The following is a 20665-nucleotide window of genomic DNA, read 5'->3' as shown; positions in this document are numbered from 1 at the left end:
TAATGATGCTTTTGGAAAAGCAGAACTACTTGTGTGCACTTGGTGCTTTGGAAAACTCAAACTTAGTCTGTATATCAAGTGATACTGAGAGTTATGGTTTGAGAAAAGAGATATTCAGGAAGAGAAAGGTGCCAGGCCTGAAACAAGTAAGCTTAAGGAAACATCGGGTAGACAGGCCAACACAAACAGGCTTTAGTTGGAGTTGAGAGACGACTGCATGCAGAGGCATCTGACATAATTTATGTATTTGGTTTGAGTTTGTTCAAAGCCTGTCCTAATAAGTCCAGGACAACTGATGGAAGGGAAGCAGCCAGCTCCTATCCCTCTGGAGAAAAGCTGTGTCAGAACTGGACCAGATTACGAGTAAACTGTGGGAAATGTTGAAGACCAACAGAGCCGGTGAGGAGACGGGAAGCTTAACTAGCCCCTGCACAGTATAATTGTCACTCCACTGCAGGCCTGTTATTGCACATATGTGCCAGAGTAATGCAGCTGTAAATATGACCAGCTGTTGAGCAATAGAGAAGACAAGGATTTTGTCACCCTGTTTTGATTATAGACATGAAATCTGGTCCACTTAGTAGTTTATTCCAACAAAGAACCTTTGATGATAATGTTATACGATTTATATGATTTTCCTGTTTAACGTCAGTCGTCTATATACATAATTTTCATGGATTTGTTATAATGCCTATACTTCCAATGTGGCACATATACTGTAGGTCATGATTTTCTTACGATTTGTCTGGTCTCTTCTTTATTAGCAGGCCCTCTGAAGTAAAGCAAAAACTGAGAGAGAGAAAAAAAGAAACATGTGAATAATTTTGCACATTGTGGTTGGCTGACATGTCTATGAAGGGCGGGACTTTAGAGAAAGGTTGTGGTTAAAGGGATGAGTGGTCTAATTCAGAGGTTCAGTCTGGTGGGAGTCAGCAAAAGGGCTGAAATTGTTTAAAACACCTATATTTAGAATTAGCTTAATGGGCTTTTTAGAGCTACTTTTGTAACATTACCAATCATACTATTGTTGAAGTAAAGCAGGGCAGAGGTGTTAATGTTTTGTAGGAGTCCACTTATGTCTACACATGTGGTGGTAACTAGGATTTTTCACAGAATTTCATCAGCCAGTTGTGAATTATGAACATAGAAAGGCTGAAAAAAATGCTGGTCAAACAGTTTGGATGCTTCTTCTCACATTCTGTTAATTTAGCCACAGATTGCATGATTTGTTTGTGAAAACTGATGTTATAATGAGCATTTTTAAATATCTTTTAAAAGTTAGCATCTAGTAATATACAAATTCATATTACTTCTTCTTGCATACAAAACTAACCATGTTGTTGCCTCTGGCTAAATACTGTAATAACTCAGATGAGCAGAGGTTCTCTGCAAACCGTTACATTTCTGTGTCAGTAATTGGATGTTATCAGTTCATAGAGATGTGCATAATTATGCTTCATTTGCTTCAAGTATTTTGGGAGGATAAGGAACAGACAATCAGACGTGAAGTTTTGTGTTTTGGTTAAAGCAAGAGTGTGTTGATGGCTTCTCACTGTCAGACGCAACACAGCACTTTCATCTGCTGGAAATAATGCAATTATTTCTCCGCTTATATTCATGCAGTCAAAACAAATTTCCATGTTTGTACAGATTTTCCTATTATTGCAATTATTCACATGCCAACATCGTTGGATTGCATTTGGAAGCATTTTGGACACCTTTTACTGTTTACTGTGTCACAAACAAACTAAGCAAACTTGTCTTGCTCTGATTCCAGTTTGTTCGCAGTTCTCCAGAGGGGTGTACGCCATATTCGGCTTCTATGACAAGAAGTCCATGAACACGCTGACCTCCTTCTGCGGGGCCCTCCACACCTCCTTCGTCACACCCAGCTACCCCATCGACTCAGACGTGCAGTTTGTCATCCAGATGCGCCCTCCATTGAAGGGTGCCGTCCTGAGTCTCCTGTCTCACTACAAGTGGGACAAGTTTGTCTACCTCTATGACACAGACAGAGGTAAGTCCTCTTAGTTACCTGTGGAACACCAAGTGAAATGGTCGGCCTAGATGAGTTAAAGAGTTAGTGCTGATTTGAATTGTGTTTGCTGGGTTTGTAGCACATAAGGAGCAGGGCATGATGGGGGATGGATGCCCCATTTGAGTCCTTGGGGTCTGGATAGTGCGCCTGCAGTACTGGTGCAAAGGTCCAGATATCTCTGGATACATGATGAATTTAGAACTGATGTGCCCCAGTTTTGAGCGGCATAGACGAATTTGGGGCCCTAAAATACTTCACTTATTAAATAGCTCACCTTACTTTCCTAATACAGTTTATCTGCATTAGAACTGAACAGGGATATTGATTTCAAACAGTTCATAAAACACATGTATCTGTTTTAAATGAACGGCTCACCCAAATATGAAAACTGTCTTCATTTACTCGCCCACAAGTCAATCTTTCCTTCATGGAAGACAAAAAAAACATGTTCTGAAGAAGGTTCACATTGCTCTTTCCTATACAATGAAAGTATAAAATGAACTGTGTCTCATGAGATCTTACAAGGTGGCAATTTTGTATGAATTTATACAATGTGACTTGTACAAAAACATATGACTTTCAGAAAAAAAGAAAGCATGAAGGTGCACCCCTAAACATAACCATCACTGGGTGTAAGCAAATGAGATTTGTTTGAATTGATGCTAATTAGACACCAATTCACCAAAATGTAAATTAGTTACAAATTGCCAAGAAATTGTGTTCAAGTTACAAAAAAAAAGGGAAATAATAATAAAATACAAAATAATAAAATAAAATAACAACTCGCACCCTGTATAGTCCAAGTTTTCTGAAGGCATGCAATTGTTTTATGTCAGTAACAGACAAAAACAAATTGATTATTCATTAAAAATAAATTCATGTTGCACCAGTTTGGAAAATGCAACTGAGAATTGAGAGAAACAGCAAGATTAACACTGACTAATGAGTTAAATATCATTTTGCCGACACTATGTGCTAATCAGACACAATGTGATTCCAGTGAATCACAAATGACGGCCGATCAGAACAGTGTGTCGGTGGGCTTTCTCTGCAAGTGCACTGCTTTCTCACACTCACTTGTGAAATGGAAATTGACATAAATGAATAAAAATTAAACCATTTTAATATTTTTAAAAAATACTTATTCAGTGACTGATACATAAAATATACTTATTTGTTTGAATAGAGTTCACAGTTTGACCATTCAAAGTTGCTTTATAGATCTGAGGTACATTATCATAGATAAATTAAATTAATTAAATACAAACTCAAATTAAGCCATTTTAATATCATTTCCTGACCTGTCAGCCACAACGTCGCTGAAATAGAAACCATCTTTTGTTGCTCGTCACGTAACGCTGACATGACTGGTTAAAGCAAATACTCTGATTAACAAATCTCATGTCACAGTGCTGCATCACATCTGGTTAGTGCACAGTGTTAAAACACAGAGTCATATGACAATACTATTATACTGCTTTGGGATGATTGTATTGTCATTCTTGAGGTTTCCAGCATCTGACACCCATTCATTTTAACTGTATAAAACAAAGCAGTGTGAATATCCCACCAAACATCTCCTTTTGTACTGCACTGAAGAAAGAAATGCATGCGTGTTTGAAACAGCGCTGGGGTGAGTAAATAATGGCATTGTTTGAATTTCATGCAAATAAATGGACAATATCAGGATTGGCAGTAAAACAATAGGATCCTAAAATGTCTTTGTTACCAAATTAAAATTCAGGGCCATAACAGCGCCGATGCCTCATCACCCCCCTCCCCCGAGCGCACCTGTTCTTGGGCCATGGTTTGTGTTTACTAATCATGAAGAGGTCACAATCTCCGTTTGACCCAGAAGGCACCTGGCCAATGATTCTGCTCTTTGCGGACTTTATAGATGGCACTGCAGTCAACTCCTCTGCGGCAGTCACAACATCTGTGCTGTGGTTTCGGCGTCGACGCCGCACCGCTATTCCACCATTCGCTTTTCTGCACCATGTCCTATTTAACCATTCATTCACTCGCAAGCAAATCATCATTTCCCATCGCTCATCTCAGACGGATTGAGCAATTAATTAAACTCAAGTGCTTTCTGTTGAGGAAATCTGCGATGAGTCAAAGCGTCTCATGGCGGCACACAAGCTTGAGGCGGTGACACTGGCATTTCGGGTCCCATTAAAGCCCGCTAGCATCCTGCAGTTGAGTTCACAATGGTTTTTCCCGCAAAACGCATCGCTAATTAGATGAGACACAGAGCTAGCTCAGAGAGCTCAATGATCCCCCCTCCTTCCCATCCCAATGTGTCCTTCATAGCAGCTTCCGCCTGGATTTGTTTCACTGAGATTTAAAGGTCATTTCCTGTAAGTTGCCAAGGAGCTTCTCAGTTCAGTAAAAGACAATACAAAGAGCAGTTTTAGCATATCTCTCAAACTCCAGGACATGTAACCAAGGACATTATGTAAATTGAGTGGCATTTTAATCAAATTGCATTAACATACATGATATGAAATTTCTATACACAATTATAGTCACCAAAGAATCTGCAATGATGCCATTTTTGTGGTATAAATATAAATTCCATCTTTTTTGTTCAATTAATCATATTCAAACTAGGGGTGTGTTCCACTTCACTTTTAGAAATACACTCGTTAACTTTCCCTCAAGAGAATTCCTGCTAGTTTCAAGTGCATTCGACTGTGAAGTGGATGAGAGAAGTTAATATGGACAGACACTCAACCCCTCGATTTTGACTGAGGGAGCGAGTCTACTTCATACGTACATTTCAGCAGCTCGATATACTACAGTGCAACAGCAGATCATGTTTAATTTACCACCACCCCACACAACTCTACTGCATGATATTATTAGAGATTTTGAGATTTAACCTCACAATTGCTACTTTATGCTTACTGTTTATTACACAGTCATAGTTTATTGTATTAATATTTTATTTATTTATTTTTAATATACTTTTTCTAACAGCCCAATTACAGGCATATAGAATGGTGCATAAAACAAATTCATAAGGGGAAAAGATTTAAAGAATAATTCACCTCCATAGCAGATTCCAAGTGATCAAGGGCTCAGGAGATTCCAGTTCAACCGATTGCAAGGTGTGCCAGTAGTGGGTCTTATGCAATGCAATCAATGGCGTGTATCCGAGTCAAGTGAAGTGAAGTGACATACAGCCAAGTATGGTGACCCATACTCAGAATTCGTGCTCTGCATTTAACCCATCCACTCATCCAAAGAAAGACCTTGATTATTTACGATATAGCAATATATTGTGACACCCCTAAAGTGAGGTATAATTTTTGCAATTAATCATATAATAATATTTGCTGAAAAAAAACCCCAAAATTAAGATTAAGACATTGCATTATTATGAGAAACACGTAAAGTTTTGAATTGATAGACATCAAGTTTAGGTAATAGGGCCTACTTCAGGGTTGGATTTATCCAATGGCTTATGAATGAATTTGTATAGGGTTAAGAGGCGTGGTTTAAAGCATTCATGCATATAAGCAACTGAAAAGAGCACAAATGTCCGGGCATGTCGAAACTTCTCCAGGCCCCCAAAACACCCTCAGACCGCAAGGGGTTAATAATGAAAACTAAATGACATAATGACAGCCTAAATTATTACTAATTACAGCAGGCACCTGCATCTAATGCAAGAGAGCCAAACTCATAACATAACAATTATGTTGCATTAAAACACTATAGCTTCTCGCTCAGATTATTGGCTTAGATTTAAGCTAAACCTCATGCCCAGCCAGCATCCCTCCCTTAAAGGTAGCAGTGAAATGTAACCCTTATTACTGGAACACCAGGAGAGGATTAACAGAGTTTATTAAAGCACTTCATCAGGAACCTCGAGTCAACTTGACACTTGGCATGTCACATGGACACGTACATCAAATGACATGACCCTGACGCAACATGGATGGCTACGCCACTGAGATGCTGGCCAAAGATGTTTATTCGGTTTTGGCATGGGTCGCTATCCAATTCCATCTAAAGGATTATTTTTTCATTAGCTGTTTTAAGTACAGGTTTTTTTTTTAGTTTCAAGATCAACTAATAGCCAAGTGAGAAATATTTCTGGATCAGTAGGGTAAGGTTAAGGCTGGGGCCTGTCATATTCCTCTGATTGTCTGTGTTAGTTTGGGATTGGGACAGAATGTTGGATAGATTTAGTACTACGTTTGTTTGACAGGAACATAACAAAAGATGTTGGTCCAGGAATACATCCTGAGATGTATTCTCTTCTTTGAGAATACATATACATATACATCCTCTTCTTTGAAGAGGCAGGAAGGCAGTGCCTCCTAAAAAGAAAAGAATCAGCTGTACAAAAACAAAACAACATTTATAGTGCAAAATATGTGATTAGATCAACTCAGGCTTATTGGAAATATGTGCTTGTGGTGACGTTTCTGCAACACTGATATTGCTATATAACTGTTTACAAAAGCAAAACCTGACAATTGCAACATTGTGTGAGCTACCGAGCAAACCTGTGTTGGAAAACCCATTCATATGAAGCTGTATATGTGACGCTAATGTTCAAAAGTATCCATTTTTAAATCACACTGCATGTTAAAATTGTTCTGAAAGTCATAACATAATGTTGGGAGAAAATTAGGCTTTTCTAATCAGAACTCTGGCCCTGTAAATCAAAATTTGAATGGAAATATTTAAAGTTGTCTGAGTTTTACTGCCTCTAGTGTTCATTTCAACTGGAAACTGCAGAATAAAGGTACGTTTTTCAAGTTTTGCAGAAAGTCATGTGACAGGAGGCAGTGCCTATGTTTGGCTAATTAGGCTCTGGAATATTGGTTCATTGGCCCTGCCAATGTGGTAATGCTCACACTTGGTCTGCAAATCATTCTGAATGGGTCAAACTGATGGAAACTGAAACGCTAATTGCAATGTAAACAACTCACCGCTTTCGCTCAAACTTAACTTAAAATGACTTGAAATAATAATCTGTAACTGAGCTGTTTTTAGCTCCTAATTAACCAGGTTAAATTAAAGCTGCACTTTTGTTCCTGTCATCATCATAACACCTGCAGCATTTACAGAGGAGTTGATCCAAAAAAGATGGTGACTATTAATAATTATATATATATATGTATGTATGTTAAATAGTATGTTACAGTAAATAATAAGTTTAATACTATATATATATATATATTGGATTAATGGTATGGTAATATAAACAAACAAAAATATAATAATTAACAACAAAAAAAGGTATTTATAATGATCATTTGAGTGCCTTTTCCAAAGCATTTGGTTTCACACACACACAAAATTACAGTATATTTACTGTAAAAACTCCAGTAAATCTACTAGGAATAATGCTGTGTTACTGCTACAGGACCATTTCTAGGATAATTCTAGGATTCCCCTGGCACACATCAACTCAATAAAAACAATTATTTGTCCCATGCAAAGGACAGGTAGTGAGAAGATGACCTGTGAGAGACTAAATAAAAAGCATCTCGCAAAGCAAGCTGGATTTTACAGTTCTTGGTTCTACAGTTTTCTCTTTTATGTCTATTACTGTTATAGCTGGACAACAATTTAAAGTCATGTTTACATGGTGACAAATTGAAACAATGAGTGAAACTTCCTGCTATTTGCCAGATTAGAGAGATACAATGTTTGAAAGATTTACCCCCGGTTTCACGGACAAGGTTTAAGTGTAGTCCTAGACTAAAATGCAAATCTGAGCTGTTTCAACTGAAAGAAACTTGCACTGACTGATCTTAAAACATGTCAGTGCCTTTGTTTAGCCTTAAGATGCACACCAGTAATGTTTTTTTTTTCTAAGGCATGTTTAGAAAAATTACTTAAATGTCCTAATTGAACTATGGTCTAAGCCCTGTCTGTGAAACCGGGCCTTAAAGTTTACAGTTTTGTTTCAGGCACTTAGTAGTTGGTAAACTAGTTACCTATGAGCAGAACGGTATATACTTTATGGCAAGAATGTGTTTGGGTAAACATTCTCGCCTGCATCTGCATACTCTGCATGTTTTGGCCTTCAGATGAAACAAATTAAACGACACTAGAAATCTTCTTTATTCCTGCAGACTTTAAGTTTCTCCTTGACATAAGTTGAGGTGTGAATATATTTATCCGCTGTATGCATGCAAGTAAAAGAGAAGAAGCTGTGTGTGTGGGAGCAGTGGGGAAGAAGTGAGATGGATTTTGCCCTTTCTGAAGTGGCGGTCAGGTATGGGCAGATAATTGCCGGGCTTGTGCAGCAGAGACAGATGATTACAGGGTTTATTGTCTCTCGCAGGCACAATCAACCTTACCTCATGTCCCTGATTCAGCAGAATCACTGACACTTGATTTATGGGGTTCGGTGGCTCTCTCTCCCTCACTCAGGCTTCATCATGGCCACTATATTGCTTGAATTCTCTTTCTTATATGCTTTCTTCCTTGTTCCCATCTCATGTGGGTACTGTATTTCCTTTCTCTCGCCAGGTCCATGTTTCTTTATGCTGTCTGTTGTCTTCCACTTACATAACTCTGGTGCATATATGTACATACATCTCTGCTGGACACAGGGTCATGCAAGTTAGTTTTCAATTCCAATTTAAGTCCATATTTGAAATTATATACATTTTGGATAGAATTTTAATATAGAATTTTAGAAATTCATGGTGATGTTTGCATACAAATCATACAAATTCATACCAACTTGACAATTTGTGCAATACTTATGAATTCTCATGAAATTGGGTTCCATGCCTCCACTTCCAAAATATTACATTTCTTTACATTGAATTCTAGAAATTCCTCTTCCTGTAATTTTATCCTGTGTGGCAGGGTGAATTCAGTTCAAATTCAGTTCTATCTCATGAACTGTGAATCCCATGAAAAGACTGTCTTCTAGATACAGAAGAGGAGAAAAGCATCCCAGCGGGCCATTCTGACAGTATGAAAGCACTTTTTCCATTATTTGACATTTGTGACTGGCAATTTTGGAAAAGAAAGACAAGTGGCATTCAGCGGAAGAGACCCCCGGCCATCTTTTTAGGTGCAGAGCAGCATCATGGATCTTGGCTATTTTGACCTCATCATCTGCATGACTAGTGTCTGTGGAGTGAGAGAGAAGACTGCAGTCCACCTTCATCAGCCTCTGCACCCTGATCAATGCCTGCATATCATACAGTCCAGGCAATGATATGCAGGACATTACTACGGTTCAGTCCTGAAACACTGAATCGATCATTTCAACCAAAAGCATGGCATGGACACACAAAATGGTGTATGCAACATATGCAATTCAACATGAATTTGTTTTTTGGGCAGCAAGCCTTATCGAACGTTCTTACAGGGTCAATGGCAGGGAAAATCAATGGTGACTACAAATAATAAAATGCAGCTAAACATATACAGTAATCATTCAACTTTTATTGATTTTTTAAATGATTTTATTTACTTTCTTTCTTTCTTTCTTGTCAATTCACTTGAATCAGAAGAGTCACTCAGTAGTCTGAATATGGGTCTCATCACCCTTTTCCACCATAAAGAACTTCTGTGCAATGGAAAGATTCTGTAGATGTTTAAGGTTCCTCACAGAAACATTGGTGCCAATAAATGATTTTGATCAAATGCAGCCTTTTTGAGCATTCTTTCAAAAACATAAAAGAAAAAAATCATACTGCATATAATCATACTGTAATATAATATATTTTAAATTAGTTTGATGCATCTTTTACATTGGAGGTCTGTAGTGTCATTTCACACCCCTCAATAAATGAGTAGCTGCGCCCCTGTTTACAGTAAATGTGAAAGACATGCATACATTTAAAATCTAGATTTGGGTGATACGTAACATCCGTCATTATTTCATGTGATTGTTTTCTCACTTGTAATGAATTTACACTACCCCTCGCATAAACAACTCCTGTAATGTCTGTGTTATGAGGCTGTGTGGTGTTTGCAAGCGATACAGCTGGCATGAGAACATCTGTAGTGTAATGACTGCAATCCATTACTAAATGTGTGTGTGTGTGGGGGGGGGGGGGTGATGTGCAATAGAAAACACTAATCTGCATAATGTACACATACACAACTACTGAGCACTGCCTCAACTGTCAATAAAAGGCTTGTTCAATGAAAAAACAAATTTATCATTTTTCATTTGCAGCAGCTGTGGCGAAATAAGATTTCACTGGCCCGTGCTAAAGCGTGCCCACACCGATTAACTGTTTAACAAATGACTGATACAGCCAGAACCAAATGTGAAATGTCCTGATAAACAGATCCTTCACTGAGCTGGGATCAGGATCTGTGTTTGCTTGGAAGGGAATTAATTATAATGTTTACATACTAAATATCCTAGAACATAACAATATGTGTTCAGAAATAAATGGATGTAGCACAGAGCATTTAGATTTGTTTTAAAGGAATAGTTTGACCGGAAATTTAAAACTATCATCGTTTATTCATCCTCACTTTGTTTCAAACCGGACTTCCGTTTTTCTATAGAACATAAAAGGAGAAATTTTGGATGACTTATCTTCTTCTCATGCAGTTCCAATGAATGGAGACTGGAGCTTTCGAGCTTCAAAAAATGCAAATGCAAGATAAAAATATCATAATAGTAGTCTGAATGACTAGTGCACAAACTAAAAATGAAGTCGTTGCCACTCCATTAGTCTGTTAACTACAGAGACAGAACATAACAACTTTATAGCTATCATATGTGGAGGTCTTATGGACCACGTTTCTCACAGAATGTTTATGGATTTGTACAGTCAAAAGTGGCCAGGATGTTCAGCTTTTGACAAAATTCAGCTGTTTTGTTTTGGAACGACATGATGGTAATTATTTGTGTGTGTGTGTGTGTGTGTGTGTGCGTGTGTTTGTGTGTGTGTGTGTGTGTGTGTGTGTGTGTGTGTGTGTGTGTGTGTGTGTGTGAACTATCCCTTTAACACTACTATTTAAATGTAAATTCTAGTCAGGCAGAAAGAAAATGGCCAGCATTTTTCTCAGAAGCCTTGTGCGATGAACCGTTACCAAGCCCAAGACAACAGCACTCAATATTGCATGGCAGGACTTGTAAGTGAAGATGCTTTGTGATGTGTGTCAGGCTAAATCCAGCAATATCCTTCCTTTATTGACTAAAAGCTTTTCATTAGGGTAAATAAAACAGAGAAGCCGAGTCCTCCCACCGAGAGAGCTTTTTCCTCCCACTGCAGCACAATTAAAATCCATATTTCACAGTTGGTGAAGAAAAACATCACAAATGTTGAACAACAAATCATTATTTTGAATAAAAAAATAAAAAAAAACATTTAGGATGCACAGAGGAGAAATACATCAAGCAGACTATTTTTCTTTGGTTTTGTCCCACTGGCAGGATTCTTGAATTCATTTTTGTTATTACCAGGGGCACGATACTCTCATACTCTCATGGTACGTGCAATATAACAGCATATAATATGTGCATAGTAATTAAAGCCCAATTGCCCCCGAATTGGTGAGTGTCTTTCAAATGACCCAACCTCCCGTGAACATTTCAACATGCCACAAATCAATACGCATGCGATGCCTGAGTCTTTGTGTAATCAATGACCTGACAATAGCAGAGCTTTGTTCATTCACATGAGGAACAACAACAGGGTCAGAGCTGACCTGCAGTGGGTATTTTTAAGAGATTTTGGGGGGTGGGTTTGTGACCTGACTCTTACGGGACACAATATTTCACATATATTTTTGTCTGGTAAATGTCTGCACCAAGTCTCCTCACCCACAATGACATTTTCGGGGGTGTGGGACCTCATTTATAAAACGTGTGTATGCATGGACTGATCTAGTTTGCTCTGCTAAATTCCACGCCAACATTTACAGTATATGTACAAAAATGCCCTTTGATGTGGAAAAGTGCTTAGCGCCATGTCAGGGTCTAAGCAGATGTATGCACTTCTTCTTGTGTCAGAAAGTCGCAGTACTGCAGGTATTTGGAAATGTAAGCAGTTCTTGCCATTCTGAAGGATTTGGATGCATTTGTAAAACTAGAAATCATTTTATATAAATGTATACTTTCACTGGAGCACCTAACCCCACCCCTACCCTAAAGCTACCCACTTCTGAAAAATATAAAACACATAACAGGCAAATAAAAGTACTGTTATGGGTATTTATTGCAAAAACTGACCATAGAAAGCACTATAAAAGTATTACAAGCAAGCCATGTTTCATTCCAAGTCTTCTGAAGCCATACGATGTCTATATGCGAAGAAGAGAGTAAAACATTAGGTTTTAATCGCTGAAAATGATCCCGCTCTGTTAATGCGCTCGCATCTCAAAAAAATACTCCCGTACTTTAGCATGATGAAATCGGACAAATGGTAGGTTTAGGGGCAGGGGTTGGGTTAAGTGCTCATAAATGTGATTGTTTTCTGTGACTGTTTACATTGAAAAATCACACTCCAACATATATGCAATAATGGCAATATTATTACACAATATATAATTTAATCAAAACGATAAAATTACCAATGCCTTTGGCGTCGGCATATTTCTTATTTAAAGCAATGGAGGATCCTGCACATCGAAAAATTATGCTGAAGTAATATTTATTTATTTATTTATTTCCTGTTATTAATTGTTTTGTTTTAATTTATTTCAGTTGATTTTATATTTAAGTTTGTCATATATATGTCAGTTTTTCATATATACATATATATTAAGTTTATATATAGTTACTATATATATATATATATATATATATATATATATATATATATATATATATATAGTTATAGTTATAGTATATATACACTGTAAAAATGATCGGGATTTTAACGGTAAAATGCTGTAAAAATGCCACAGTAAAAACCTGTTAAATGATTAACTGGAAGTTTCCTTACTATATACGGTAAATAACTGTAATGGCTCTAAACTTTGTTTTTGAGAACTTAGCCTCAGGATTTACACTCATAGTCAGAAACCACACCCTAAACCCTCATTCACTAGTTCCTGCATTGGTTCACTATATAGTCCACTAGACAGAGTGATTGAGAACATATGAGTGAATTCAGACACTGATGAACACCTGCTGTTAACAAACACAATCACTGAAGGAAAGAACAAGAAACAAAACTACAACTGACACAGCCACAGCCTTAAATGAAATCAACTGAAATAAAACAGCAGAGGACGATTAAACAACTCCACAAACAGCATCAACAGCTCCACTTGTTACTAGCCAGTTTGACTTCATTTCTGTCATATATCTACAAATTAACAGAGGTTTATATTTTATTTCAAATGTTTTGTTTGACCTCACCATTTTGGTGATTGGTGTTTGCTTTAGTTATGCTCTTGAGCCTTGACTCTTTAATGTTAGTTGTTCTGTGGCTGTTATAGCTGTGTTTATGATGCATATTTGTTATGACAAGAAAAGACAAGCTAAGTTAAGTAGTTTTGGTTAACTGTTGATGGTCATCATCAATTAGAGACCTGATTCACTGATCTCAGTTAACATCAAACAATATGGGTGATGTGTAGTAGAAATATTACTCTACAAGATAAGTTGACAATCTATGAAGGAATTTAAAAACAATTAATGCACAAAGCCTTTAGAGCTACAGCACAATTTAGACAAACACAGACATCAAGAATCAGCACATGAACCTCAACAATGGTGATATCAATAATAAAAAAAACAATTCATGCCGCAAAGCATGCTGGGTGCCAGTACAAAACTCCCAGCATGCATTGCAGCATGAATAAATTATGCAGCTGAATGGTCTTACTATTTTCTTTATTTGCTTTTATTTTGGAGTTGTTTTGGTTGCGACTTTTCAGTAGACTGTTTTGTGATGTTCAGAGTTGAACTGATTTTTTTTCATTTGTTATAATTTTTTTATCATTTTTGATTTGTTGATGTCTGTGTGTTTAAATTCTGCCATAGTTCAATGCATTTATTTGTGCATATTGTGCATAGAACTGTTTTACAACATTTGATTGCTGCAGTATCAGTGGTGCAATTTAAGTGTGTTAACATATCACATATTTAATAGCAGATTAAACGTTGGGTAAGATCAGTGAATTAGACTAGATCATGATGGTTTTGACCTCACAAACATCAGTCTCATCTGATCATAGATTATTTTGGCTTTTTTTGCTTTAAAGCTGTACTTAAGCACAGTTAAAGCAACTAAATAAAAACATCTCAGGTTACGTATGTAACCATGGTTCCCTGAAAGTAGAGAAGGAGACACTGCGTCCTCTAGGGGTCGCTATGGGGAACCCCTCAGCGTGACGGGTGTCTTGAAGCATATATTTAATCACGACAATAACATTGGCCGGCGACAGCCTGTGACGTCACTACCTGTGCAGCCACAGTATAAAGGGGCGTCTCAACAGATCCTTGGTAGCAACACCCTGTTCAAGTAGTATCACTGGGGATACATAGGTAGAGTGGGACCCAAGGTGAAACCAGGGCCTGACCGACTCAAAGAATGGGTACGAAGCCGCAGTGCGCAACCCATACCGTACAGGATTTTAGAATGACCGCAAAACACTTAGTGTGTGATCTTACCACAACGTAGCTTTCAGAAAGTGCGCAGAGACTAGCGTGCGCACTTACCATAACATGGATTTGTAAACACCGTTCTTTTCAAATGCTCCGGAGGGTGCAGCATGCTCATAGGTGGCCCTCTATAGTGAGGGGAGCAATGCCAGCTCTACCAAAGCAAAGCTCTGGAGAGCGGAGAACTTAACTATCAGCATGAGAGGAACTCAGACGCTCAGAAGGGAGCGGCATGCTCATAGGTGACCCTCTAAGTTGAGGGGAGCAATGCCAGCTCGACCAACAAGGAGAGCTCGGGAGGGAGCAGCATGCTCTTATGTGACCCTCTAAGTTGAGGGGAGCAATGCCAGCTCTACCAAAGCAGAGCTCTGGAGATCGGAGAACTTAACTCTCGGCATGAGAGGAACTCAGACGCTCAGAAGGGAGCGGCATGCTCATAGGTGACCCTCTATAGTGAGGGGAGCGATGCTAGCTCTACCAAAGCAGAGCTCTGGAGAGCGGAGAACTTAACTATCAGCATGAGAGGAACTCAGACGCTCAGAAGGGAGCGCCATGCTCATAGGTGACCCTCTAAGTGGAGGGGAGCAATGCCAGCTCGACCAACAAGCAGAGCTCGGCAGGGAGCAGCATGCTCATAGGTGACCCTCTATGGTGAGGGGAGCAATGCTAGCTTGACCAACAAGCAGAGCGACCTAACAGGGAGGCATAGAGAGGCCTATCAACCTGAGGCCGCTGAATCACAGAGCTCCGGGGAGCGGAGAACTTAACTATCAGCATGAGAGGGAACTCAGACGCTCAGAAGGGAGCGGCATGCTCATAGGTGACCCTCTAAGTCTTGGGGAGCAATGCCAGCTCGACCAACAAGGAGAGCTCGGGAGGGAGCAGCATGCTCATAGGTGACCCTCTATAGTGAGGGGAGCAATGCTAGCTCTACCAAGGCAGAGCTCTGGAGAGCGGAGAACTTAACCCTCTGGGGTCTAAGACTTTTGAGTAGTCTTGTAGACTAGAATATTTACTAAACAATTATGTGAAAATAATTCTGCTTAATCATTCACAGAAAACAATATATTAATTTAAATTTTTAAAGACATGTTTTGTGATCGAAACCCAATATGCGAGGGAGTGGTAATGGGCTTGAATATTAAGTGATTCTCACCTGAGAGACAAAGGGCCCTCCCCTAAAGCTGCTAATGGCCCATCAGTGTGACTGTGACTGAGACAGGTAAGAGAGTGTGAGGAGACTGAATTTTTTTTTATTTTTTTTTTATTATTTGTATTTTATTTACAACACAGTATAATCAAAACATACATAATGAAGGGCAAAGACACATTATTGTGCACACTGATCTAACCACAGAGATGTGAACAGACTTTGACTCATTCCTGCAACAGATTCTGTTCAACAAGTGAAACAAGTACCTGAAATGCACTTATGTCCATCGATTCAAGAAGACAAAAAAAAGCAATCAGTAGTCAAGGATCTTGTTTTACCATAGAATATCAGTGTAGTTGAACATCAAACTTTGTTCCTCTGAGAGCACTGTACCAACATCAGAAGAAAGTCATCAGGATTCATCTGTGGTTCAGGTACCTGATTCAATAAAATACAAACAAACAAAAACATTTGTGAGCATGTTAACATCAGGAGCATCTATATATATATATATATAGGTTTTATAGACTCACGCATACTTTGTACTAACGTAAACAAAAAAAATAACTTTTATATCTGAGAAACTAATTATTATTGTTTAGCACGCTATTGAAATCTATTTTTGAACAGAGAAGACTATTAATAATAAACATGTTCTAAACATACTTAGACTCGTAGCATTCATCATGTTACAATGTACTCTCATATTACTTTTATTGTTTTATTTAGAGCATGAAAACATCACGTCGAAAGAAATTTAAATGCAATGAATTGCCCATCATATTCAAACATTGTAGTCTGGAATTACAGTTTAGGAAAAAACAACTATGATTTTGCAGTCATATAGTCCAGTATGTATGATTTTATAGAAGTTGTTATGATTCTGCAGCCATAGACTCACGTATGCTTTGTTCTACAAAAGGATGTACTTTGTACCATAAAAAAAGGATATTTTTATATCTGAGAAACGAATTGTTATTGTTTAGCACGCTATTAAATCTATTTGTGAACATTAAACATTCTTAGATGTGTAGCATTCATCATGTTGTCGTTTGGGAAAAACCCAACTAAACGTGCTCAAGTTTGTCACAATAACACGCTAACTAATGCAAAAAAGAAGCATTACTTACTCATCAGATCGATCTTCTCTTCTGGATGAACTCTTGCTCTTATTTTGAGGGAAATCCAACCTTTACTCAGCACGTCTTAGTATAGTTTATAGTTTTAACTTCATTCCAATTTTCCACAGTGTTTTTGATTATTTTAGTTGATAATAACAACCCTGGTTAGCTGATATCTATGCACTGCAATTCCCCATTCTCCATTTTTAGAAGTGATTTTTTTGCACACTTCCTGATTACTCATTCACACACCTCTGATGAAGCGCACACTCCCATGACCTCCATTTAAATGCCAGATGCCATTGTATTAAATGATTGTCAGCAATTGTAACAGTAGCATTGTTCATTTGCATTTGTACTGACAGTTTCTGACGCTGAATGAATTATTCCTGAGGTCTGCTAAGTTTAGCGCCCTGCCGTGGAGATAGGTCAGACATCCCCCACATGAACTACATATAAAAATACATATTTTATGGCCTCCATCATTGTAAGTTATGCTGCCGCGATACCCTTGAGTAATTTCATGCACTTCATAGTGTGGCCAGTGTCGGACAAAATCAATTGAAAGGCACAATGCGGAGTGATGAACGTGCCTGTGAATGCTGTGAATGGAAGGAAGCCCTTGAATGGGTTTAATGTTGAGACACAGAGACCTTCCCTGCAGCTCATTGAAGAATCTCAAAAGGATGCTCTAAATGAAAGGCATTGGCTCTGCATTAAACTCCCATAATTCACAATAATGAGCCTGTTTAGCGGCTTTCAGTTTAACGCAGGGGATGAATGCCGCCTGGCACAGTTGGCAGAGATGGGCGCTGCAGGGGCCAAGGCGCCTGTGAATGGGATGATTAGATGACCACACTTAGTTAGATCATCACTGTATTTCATTAGTCAACCTCAGGAAGAGGAAATGGCCGTATCATGTTCATAGCCGTCGATGAACAGCTTTGAATGGAATGGACCTTTTTAACCCTTGCCCTTTCATCTATTTTTAACATCACTGTTCATATATGTGCTTCTCTGAAGTGCTCTGGTACTCCCCTGAATTAATTGAGATTTTTCTTCCTGGTCCCTTTGCTCTTATATAACAAATAATCTAAAAAGGGATTCTAAAAGGGTACAAAATAAGGGTTGAAACTTTTATACATGTTTATTATTATTATTTGCAACCCTGCTACTGTCTTTCTAATGTGTGATTGTTATTTTCTAGCAAGAAACATTGAATAGGGTTGGAGTTTGCATAAAGTAATAATAATTAATAATTTGTATAAAAGTTTGCGATTAGTATTATGCTGTCACTTAAGGGCTTACAAGCCAAATAATGGCCAAATAATGGTTTGTAGCTATTGGTAATCAGGGTTGAACAGTGAATCATGTTAAAATCAAGACAAATGTAGACAATCATTTTAATTATTATTATTATTTTATTAAACAAAAAAAAGGAATGGGTATCAGAGTTGCAAATTTAGTTTGTATAAAGCTGTCAATTAGTGGTTTATTAGTTTGAGACCAAATGATGGTTTATAGTTACTGATAATTTTACCATAATGTTATCAAAATGGTAACAGGGTTGAAGACATTTATGGTAAACAAATGAAAATAATGGACAGTTTTGATGTAGACAATAATATATGCTGGATTCTGTCCAAATAAGAGAGTACAAAATAGCACTTGAAACCTCTTGGGCTGCGTTTCCCGAAACATTCTTAACGCTACGTTGTTCTTAAGTAGTACCTTAAGCTGTACCTTATCGTTAATAGGTGTTTCCCGAAACGTTCATAGTTAATTATAACTTCTGTAAGTCATTCTTTCGTAAGGTTGGTCTGGACCACTCTTAGCTATACCTTAGCGCTGTTCACAGTTCACTCCGCTAGTGGCCACCACTGTGCAAAAAGCTTCTTCACATTTCAATCGATACGATTTTCTGTGGCAAGACAAAATGCAGAACCATTACAAATCTAAGGTTGTAATACACCCAGTGTTCAATTAATTGAAGTGTGTTTATGCAAAAACTAAAAATGTCATTATACTGATGGTTGTTAGTTTTTCCATTATAATATACAAAGGAACATCAGCCGGCAAACCATTAGGAAGCACATAATTAGGAGTCTATTTAAAGAGAATGAATGCGATGGGGAGTTTGGTCAAACTATATGGCAGGGAGACAGCGAATAGTTGTCCTAAATCAAAGACAGCTGAGTCCGCGGAGCCAGTAAGTGTATGTGCACTATTTCATAAAAGAAAACTTTAGTCCCCTGGCTTCCATGTGAGAAGATAAAATGCTACAAAAAGTTTGCCTGCCACAGGAGCAAATTCAGAAGCTTTTACATCTTGTTGGTCTAACTTTGTCAAGACAAACTCGACGGCGCTACCCTAGAACCCTGCATTTCGTCCCGGGCCCGACGGGCCCCGACTTTTTTACGCCTCTAGGGCCAGGCTTCGGGTTAATTTCCACGTCATAGTTCAGACGCGGGCCTTCAGACGTGGTGTTTTGGGTTTCTCCTTATTTTTATATTGTAGACATCCATCGATTAGTGATTAAAAAAATTGCCGCGCTGGTGGAAACAACATGAGACCGTGCCGCGACTGAGAGCAGCTCGATGGTGTTTAGTGTCCCGCAGCAGCAGCAGGTGCACAAGTGACTTCAGCAGCTGAATACTTCTGCGTTCAAATGCACGCAATAGGCTGAAGCTTGCTGCAAAACCCCAGCAAACATAACCATGAATGTGTCTGCGGGAAATAGTAAGGAGATATTTGAATTATTTACTAATAAACTAATGTTTTCTGAGTCTGTGTTGCAAGGATGAAGTTGCTGATCCTGACTCGCCGTCTCCTCATTAGACGCGCCTTTAGAGAGAAATGCATCTTTATTGATTATGATTAAGATTATAATAAAAGAGTTTTTGTTTTCGATTTATTTATTTCGTTAAGTGATAAATTAAAGCTTTCTATAGATATATTTATCATGTCTGTGAGGCATGTATTCGCTCAGCTTCGGTTCATTTTTGTGAAGCGCTCCTCAAGACGGCAGAAAGCACATCATGTTTGTTTTCTTTGTTTTATAAAAGAACTACCTTTTGTTGGTATTGTGAGTGCGCACAAATACAAGTAGAGCCTTTACAGGTCCGAATGATGTATTACTCTTACCTTTATTAAAAAAATAAAAAATAAAAATAAAAAAATATGACTGCGTAGGCTATTTTAATTAGTTTCCACTGAAAGCAATGCAAGTGTTTGCGCTGGTGCCTCCATGTCCTGCAGAGCGCGCTTTAGCTTCCGCTCTCCGCACAAACTTACATATAGGCTAGCGCACATTATTATTATAGCACAGGTTTAATGTTTAAACAATGTTATATACTTGAACTGTTTTAGTATATCTATAGATTTTATTTTAGGCAAGTCGAGACGATATGAGAAGGCTAAATTGATTAAACATAGGCTATGATCAGCTCATGCCGCTGCCCGCTTGGTCGTTACTTTACAAAACAAAAACGTATAGGCTGTTTAACAAACAAAAATGTTCCAAATGTTTTTCTAAATTAACTTCATAAAAAAACTAAACAAAATATAATAATTTTGCCATTACACACAAAACGGAACTATTTTAATTGCCGAAACAGTAGTATAAACTGTTTTAGGAAAAGGGGATAAAAAGACGGACTCGGGCCGGTAATTCTGGTAAGCTGTCGGACGTGGGCCGGGCTAGGGCCTGAGCGTCTTGGGCCAGGGCCGGGCTAGGGCCTAAATTTGAGGCCCGTGCAGGGCTCTAAGCTACCCCCTAATCCCCG

At 38.2% G+C, this 20665-nt stretch overlaps 1 protein-coding gene across 1 annotated transcript in view; it reads left to right on the top strand.

Annotated features, from left to right (window-relative positions):
• gria3b (glutamate receptor, ionotropic, AMPA 3b) overlaps window positions 1-20665 on the top strand; it is a 115092-nt gene that overhangs the window by 26248 nt on the left and 68179 nt on the right. The window contains exon 3 of the mRNA XM_079390144.1: window positions 1778-2017. Coding sequence (XP_079246270.1) covers window positions 1778-2017 — 240 coding nt within the window. The remainder of the gene's footprint in view (window positions 1-1777; window positions 2018-20665) is intronic.

This window comes from Barbus barbus, assembly GCF_936440315.1.
Source record: "Barbus barbus genome assembly, chromosome: 33".
Lineage (NCBI taxonomy): Eukaryota > Metazoa > Chordata > Actinopteri > Cypriniformes > Cyprinidae > Barbus > Barbus barbus.
This window is presented reverse-complemented; position numbering and strand designations above follow the sequence as displayed.